Source organism: Oncorhynchus keta, chromosome 36 (genome assembly GCF_023373465.1).
Source record: "Oncorhynchus keta strain PuntledgeMale-10-30-2019 chromosome 36, Oket_V2, whole genome shotgun sequence".
Classification (NCBI taxonomy): domain Eukaryota; kingdom Metazoa; phylum Chordata; class Actinopteri; order Salmoniformes; family Salmonidae; genus Oncorhynchus; species Oncorhynchus keta.
The window spans coordinates 2,991,033-2,998,375 of NC_068456.1; the positions used below are offsets into that span (position 1 = coordinate 2,991,033).

The 7,343-nt window shown below is 42.5% G+C and overlaps 1 protein-coding gene across 1 annotated transcript; it reads left to right on the forward strand.

Moving 5' to 3' along the window:
- Positions 1-178: 178 nt before the first annotated feature.
- Positions 179-6,896, forward strand: drgx (dorsal root ganglia homeobox). Its single transcript, XM_035754660.2, has 6 exons — positions 179-358; positions 1,352-1,455; positions 1,916-2,017; positions 3,850-4,025; positions 4,539-4,651; positions 4,775-6,896. The coding sequence occupies exons 1-6, from the start codon at positions 301-303 to the stop codon at positions 5,176-5,178; spliced, it is 957 nt and encodes a 318-aa protein (XP_035610553.1). The 5' UTR covers positions 179-300; the 3' UTR covers positions 5,179-6,896.
- The last annotated feature ends 447 nt before the right edge of the window (positions 6,897-7,343 follow it).

Consider the following 7,343-nt stretch of genomic DNA (forward strand, 5'->3'; position numbering starts at 1 on the left):
GTTTGTTACGCAAACTACTTATTGTTCGTTAATTTCGGGGGAAGAGTAGGGAGTTTTGCTGAGTTTTTTCCTTCTATTTTGTCATTAATATGAACATTGTAATAATTACACTGATTAGGCTTACAATGGTTGTATTTTGGCCCGTTCCACTGTCAAACATTGATGCAGACTGCTTGGACACATCTTGACTCGTTATCCTCTGATTTGCGACTGAAATGATTTGATTTCTTTTCAGATTTCTCAGTGACATCGGGCTTTCGTACACAGCTCCATAGATAAACAAAGCCCATAAAACCCATCATGTTTTACTTTCATTGTCCCCCTCAGCTGGATGGAGAATGCTGTCGGACTAATACGTGTAAGTAGACCATAGCCTAATACTGCAACTTTTGGGACCGCTTCTCCATAGATGCGCTAGAATGTGTTGACAGTTTTGATTTGGAAATAATAAATGTAGGCTACATCCTATAACTTCTATTTCCTTGCAATTGAGTTCAAATATTTGCAGCTTGACGCTACCTCGGAATTTGCTGTAAGAAGAGTGGTTTAAGGGTTATGACTCATGAAAACTGTAAACATCTGAATAACATATTTGTATCCACTTTTTTAACTGTGGTAAATAAAGTATGTGTGTATTTATGTGTTAGCATCATTTCATGTAAAATACTATACAACTGTTAACTTGATATAGCTGTGATACTATATATATATATATATATCACAGCTATATCAAGTTAACAGTTGTATAGTATTTATATATATATAAATATATTACTGCATGTTCCATAAATGTTTTTAGCGGTTGTCGCGAGTTTTTGCTTGCCTTTTAAGATTATACTTGTTTTTGAAAAAGCATGCTTTAATAGCGTATTTTTGTTTGTTTTATGAACCCACCCTAGTTTAAAGTGTGTGTGTGTGTGTGTGTGTGTGTGTGTGTGTGTGTGTGTGTGTGTGTGTGTGTGTGTGTGTGTGTGTGTGTGTGTGTGTGTGTGTGTGTGTGTGTGTGTGTGTGTGTGTGTGTGTGTGTGTGTGTTAGCCCCGGGGCTGAGGCGGGTGTGTTGTCCCGTCTGCGGCCACAGATGTTGGGTGTCATGCCTCTCAGACCGGGACATCAATGTTTCATGGCTCTAATAAGAGGAATATACAAGCAGATTATAGTCCGTTTCAATGGGCCATCCTATTTACTGACATCCGAAAAAATGAACTGCTGCTTGATCCCTTCGTTTCGATGTGTTCGTTGCAAAGTGTTTCTATGTCAGGTTTAGACTGAAAACAAACACAAATGTATTCCATTTATTTCTCTAAACAAGTGTTTTTATTGAAAAATTTCTTCGATGATTTATGTTTTCAGTGAACACCAACGGGTTTGCCAACCATGCCTCAGCAGGTGATTTTGATGACGGCTTTCTGCGGAGAAAACAACGTAGAAATAGGACAACATTTACTCTACAACAGGTAGCAATCAATTACAAAACTCTGGACTGCTTAAAAATATCACTCTGTACATTGGTTATAACGAATTTAATCTTATGTGAGCAAAACTATGCATTAGGCTAGCTAGTTTATACAAATGTAGGCCACATATTTCCATAATATTGTTGATTATTATTAACGATTATTATAATGATGCTTCTCATTATTTCCGCCGTAATAATAAAATGTAGCCTATCACTTCCGTATTACTTGCACTTATTCTAGTTAATAGCATTTTGTTGCCTAGTTACGCTATTCACAGGCCAATATATATGCCTATCGCTTCTGAAAGTAGGCTAGGGCACTTATCAAAACAGGCATCTTTTGTATATTTCGTTCGAAAACCAACACACCCACATAAATATACCATTGTGTGTAGTGTCGTGAATAATAAACTCACATCACTTTAAAACTCTTAATCTCACATTTCTCTCGTTCTCAGTTGGAAGCTTTGGAAGCTGTCTTCGCGCAGACTCACTACCCGGATGTTTTCACGCGCGAGGAACTGGCCATGAAGATCAACCTGACGGAGGCGCGTGTCCAGGTGAACACGCACGCTCACGCACACACCGGAATGAGGCAGTGGGCTCTGAGAGCACGTTTGACCAGAGAGAGGAGGGTAAATTAAGGCACTCTGTCATTCTCCCGATGCTCTTTAATAACATCAACATAATGGTGAATATTAGATCAGGTTGATTAATCGGTCATTCATAATTAACCAGTGATAATGTTCTTCACTAATTTGTCCGCGTCTCAAAACAAAGGTACATAAAAAAAAACACATCATACATGTGCGTCCATTTCCGCAGCTCAGAAGAAGAAAAAATACAAGAAAGAGGGATGCTTTTAAAGAGGGCAGTAGATAGAAATGTTAAGACAGCATCAAATACGCGCTCACACACACCCACCCCTTCGCATTGTTATTATTATTTTTGGGGCAATTTATAACTGCCCTACCCTCCACATATGTGTGGTTATAAACTTGGCCAGTTGTAATTCAATTCAGTGTGTCCTGTATGTAATTTCCTGCATTCCAGATTTGCTTTTGGGTTTTGTTGTGAGCGCAGATCTAATTGTAGGAAATATAATAGTTAGGCTTTGCTTCCCCTGGGTCATCTTACTATTGCTTAAAGCCGACAGCGCGCGGGATAATGGAATCCCGAGCTGTAAATTAGGGATTGTAAACAAATTATTCCGGTCTAATCCGATTACAGCATTCCTATTATTAAATCTGAACATGAATCGGCTGCAGCATGCAGGGATATTAAACTTACATTATTATTAGAAAATAAATGTCCTTTCTGTTGTAGTGTTGTTGGCCCGTCTTTATTGTATCGTGTCAATGGGTTTCCCCCTCCTTAAAGCAGGTGCCAAATGGAGATTAATGTAGCAAATTACCAGCCATTCAGAGAGACGGGATCACGACTCTTTAGCTGTAAGGTGCAGGGGTGAGATAGCCTGCCTCACAATCACAACACGCCGCGGTATTGTTGTCCTGACACTAAACTAAACTGTTGTCCTTTTTTTCGTACATTGACTGAATGGGAATCGTTTTTTTGGTTGTTGACGTCCTTGTACCTAAGGCTTTTGCACAATGGTGACTGTTCTGTCCCGCACAGTTGCTCCACCCCATTCCATTCACACACATCATGATTAATGCGTGTGGGAGTGCAGTCTTAATCGAATCTGATGTTGTCAAACAATCACTAAATAGGGGAATAAACGACTTCATCACAGCTCTCTCTCTAAAGCGCCCTGACTGTCAGTGGGAAGTCATTAAAATATGAGAATGAAAAATTGCTCAATTAAATGTTGTTATAGGCAATGACCTTCTTTCAATTAGGATATAGAAGTTGGCAGTATGTGGCGGGCTGGAGACTATGGGTGGGTGAAGTTTGGGAGAAGTCGCAGTGCAAAGTCACTCAGGCAGAGAGCTTCGGTCTGACACACACACACACACACACACACACACACACACACACACACACACACACACACACACACACACACACACACACACACACACACACACACACACACACACACACACACACACACACACACACACAGCGACATCTTTATATTATCATGATCCAAAAATGACATATCCTTTTGATGGATTTGATGACAAGACACAATAGACCCTGTCCATATTTCGGTAATGAGACATGGTTCATAAAATCTGTCTGTTTTCTGACCAACTGAATCTTACCTTCTGCTCCTGTGTGCATAACTACAAAGATGCTGGTCTGGGTTTGTAACATGTCAATATACATCACAATAGCAGGTATTCTTTGGACTACTTTAGATTGTACACGGGAGAGAGATTGCATGGCGCAACAGTGAGTTTTTTACTTCCTCTCCTCTCCTGTTTAGGTGTGGTTCCAGAATCGCAGGGCCAAGTGGAGAAAGACAGAGAGAGGGAGTACAGACCCTGACGGAGGGAAGGAGCAGATGAACGAGGGAGGCACTCCTCCGTCCAGGAGTCTGAACTCCCAGTCTCCTGTGGATCAGAGCAGGAAACAGAAGGAACCTTTGGAGATGCAGCAGAGGTAAGAGAACAGGGACAAGGACATAGGTGCATGAAGACGGGATTGGCTGTATAGTCTAGCATAGAGTTTGTGGGGAGGCTTCCCCTCCAGAGTTAGGCCTCTTCTTTTCCCATTGGCCAGTGATGTTGAAGCAGTCCATTGTCATGTGATGCTGAATGTCTCCAATTTGGGATCCTGATTTAGCAACAGTCCACTGTGCTTAAATCCCTCTCTCCCAGTGGCCAGTAACAATAAAGCCGCTGTCCACTGTTATGTGGTGCTGAAAAGCAGGGTGCTGAGTGTACAGCTGTCTGTGCTGAAGGCTCAGACCAGCCCCTATTTGCTTGTTGTTTACTTCGGACCTTCCAAATGTGATTAAGTCACCACAAATGCTAACCCACTCCTCTTCCCCTCCTCTCACTCCTCTTCCCCTCCCTACTCCTCTTCACTTTCCTTCAGTTGCAGGATAACCATAATCTCTTATCTCCTCTCGGAGTCATTTTAAACTAACCTCCCTCCTCTCTCTCCCTCCAGTATAAACCGAGCGGTGGGTCCTGGTGGTCCGTTCTTCCCCTCCTGTCTACCAGGAACACTCCTGAACTCAGCCACCTATGCCCAGGCTCTGTCACATGTTGCCACAATGAAGGGTAAGTTAGCACAGCTAACAGTTAACATGACTAACACACTTGATGGTTAGAGAAGAAGGGTAGTGATGATGGACATACTCTACTGTAAAACAATATCCTGACCCTGTGTGTGTGTCTTACCAGGAGGTGGTCTGTGCTCATGCTGTGTTCCTGACCCCATGGGCCTGTCCTTCTTGCCCCCCTATGGTTGTCAGGGCAACCGTACGGCCAGTGTGGCGGCCCTGAGGATGAAGGCCCGGGAGCACTCCGAGGCCGTGCTACAGTCAGCCAACCTGCTGGGGGCCGGCCACGGGCATGGGACTGGAGTAGGAGGCATGTCGGTGCTTGGGGTGTCTGGTGCTGGGTTGACGAGGCCCGGGATGGGCCCTGCCCTGGGAGTAGTATCTGGATCAGGGTTGGGAGTCTCTGGAGCCGTGGGGAGAGGCTCCAGAGACGAGGCTCCCAGCCCAGGCTCCAAGACCCCGACTCAGGGTACCGGGTCTGACAAACACCCCCTCTGCCCCAAGGAACCACTGGAGAAAAAGTGAGTGTGTCTTTGTCGCTGCCCAGAGGAGACAGACGTGCAGACAGTGTGGATGTACAGACGGAAGGACTGGGACTTAAAACTACTGTGGTGTGAATGTGCCTCCTGTTACAACTACTCTCCTTCTACCTACTCCTCCTAAAGCACAACTATGGACCTAGTCCTATTACTACTGGAGCAGGGAGAGGAGTGTCTACCCAGATATCATACTCTATGGATTCAACTGTCAAGATATTGTATGACTGTGATTTATTTATTGTGGGTGAATATTGCTGAATATCGTGGGGCCGTTGCGGTCCCCTTATAAGCACACGTACTGTACGTAGCTCATGGACTCTACATGGACTCTGAATCAACTGTGTGTGATGGCGACTACCACCCTGGCTAATAATGTGAATCTGAGGCATTTCCCCTTCTCTCTCATCTTGGCTACACGCTCTCCCCTGTGTATTAGGGTATTGTGCTACAGAAAATCACCAGACAATGTAACATTTTATGTTCCTCTTTTTTTTTAAAACACATGTAAAAACACAATGTGAAATATTGACACTTCTATAGTTTTCACTGGAGTCATGGTCATCCGTGTTCAGGTTTTTAAGCCAGCGGCTAGAGAGAACGCTAACTACTGATTTATTTATGTCTCGTTTAACTGACAGTGGCAGTGTACATGAATCAACGTATTTGCTTTCACATCGATGTTAAAGTGCCACGGTTGAAGCTAATGTTGCTCTGTGGTCCCTTGGCTACGTTAACAGGGTAGGCTAACAGATATGATGACACAACAGTGGTGTTGATATCAGGGCTTTTGCTAATAGCAGTCTGTTAGCACGTCTGCGGCATTACTAGCGTTAGCCGACCCTGGATCACTTTAGTCCTGTTGTGACATGTTCTCTAAAACAATTAAAGATGTAGTCTCTCCTGTTGCCTACCGCCACGGCCATCTGCTCCTATCCATTATTCATCAGTTTCCCTTAAAGCTGGAGAAACTAGAGAACACCACTCATAACCTCCTCTCTCTCTCTCTCTCTCTCTCTCGCTCGAGACGCATCGCCAGGTTACAATAGCCCATTAAACATGATACATGCTATTTATTAACACTAAAATGTATATTTACAAAACGATGGGCCTTTAAACCCAGAGGCTCCTTCATGGTTCATCAGTGATAGTTGATTTATTAATTTAAACCTCTTTTCTGTGTTGTCTTTCACCAGATCGGCTAATAAGACATAAACCAATCAGATTGAGAAAACTTAATCGCAGGAAGAAGAGAGTACACAGAGACCAGGATTTAGGCTGATTCAATTTGAGTCCTTGAGGATTTTCAGGAAATTACTTTTGATAATCAATAACACAATTAAGTCAACTACACACACATTAGCATGAATAATTGATGGTGAATTATGTATTACCACAAAGTACTGGGTTAATAATTAATGATGAGGGAGACACCCCGGTGACATGGAGGAGGGAGATAATGTCAGAAGTCCTGGCTCGAGCACTCACACTATTTTATACTCTCTCTTCCTCTTTCTTTCTCTCCCTCTATTTCTCTTGTTCTCTTATCTATTTGTCTCTATATTTCTCCCTGTATCTTCTTTTTGTTTATCTCTCTTTATTCATCTGTCCTCCTCTCTCTTCTCTATCGCTCACGTCTTTCGCAATGAAATGTTCTGCATGCTGTGCATAGTTCATATATATGAATAAAGTGAAGACTTAATTGGATCTTTGAGTCATCGAGTTCTACTGTTATAAAGTGAAGACTTCATTGAAGCTTTGCGTCACTGGGTTATATTGTTAGTGTGTCAGCAAGACCACTCATGATCTGTGGAGGCTTCTTCTTCTTCTTCTTCTTCTTCTTCTTCTTCTTCTTCTTCTTCTTCTTCTTCTTCTTCTTCTTCTTCTTCTTCTTCTTCTTCTTCTTCTTCTATCTTTATGGGTTATTTTGTTCTATCACTCTTTAAGAAACAAGACCAGCAAAATCTTCCACGAAACAAATAGCCGTGCATAATGTAGTTTGAGTTTGCATGATTATACTCTAAAATCGGAGTAAATTGCGATGCTTCTATCTAAAACGTTTGACCATTATTTAGTGATTGAGTTTTCCAAACCACTCATGTAACATTGAAATCTTGGCCAGGTTCGTATAGTGAGGAAAGGCAAGTTCAACAA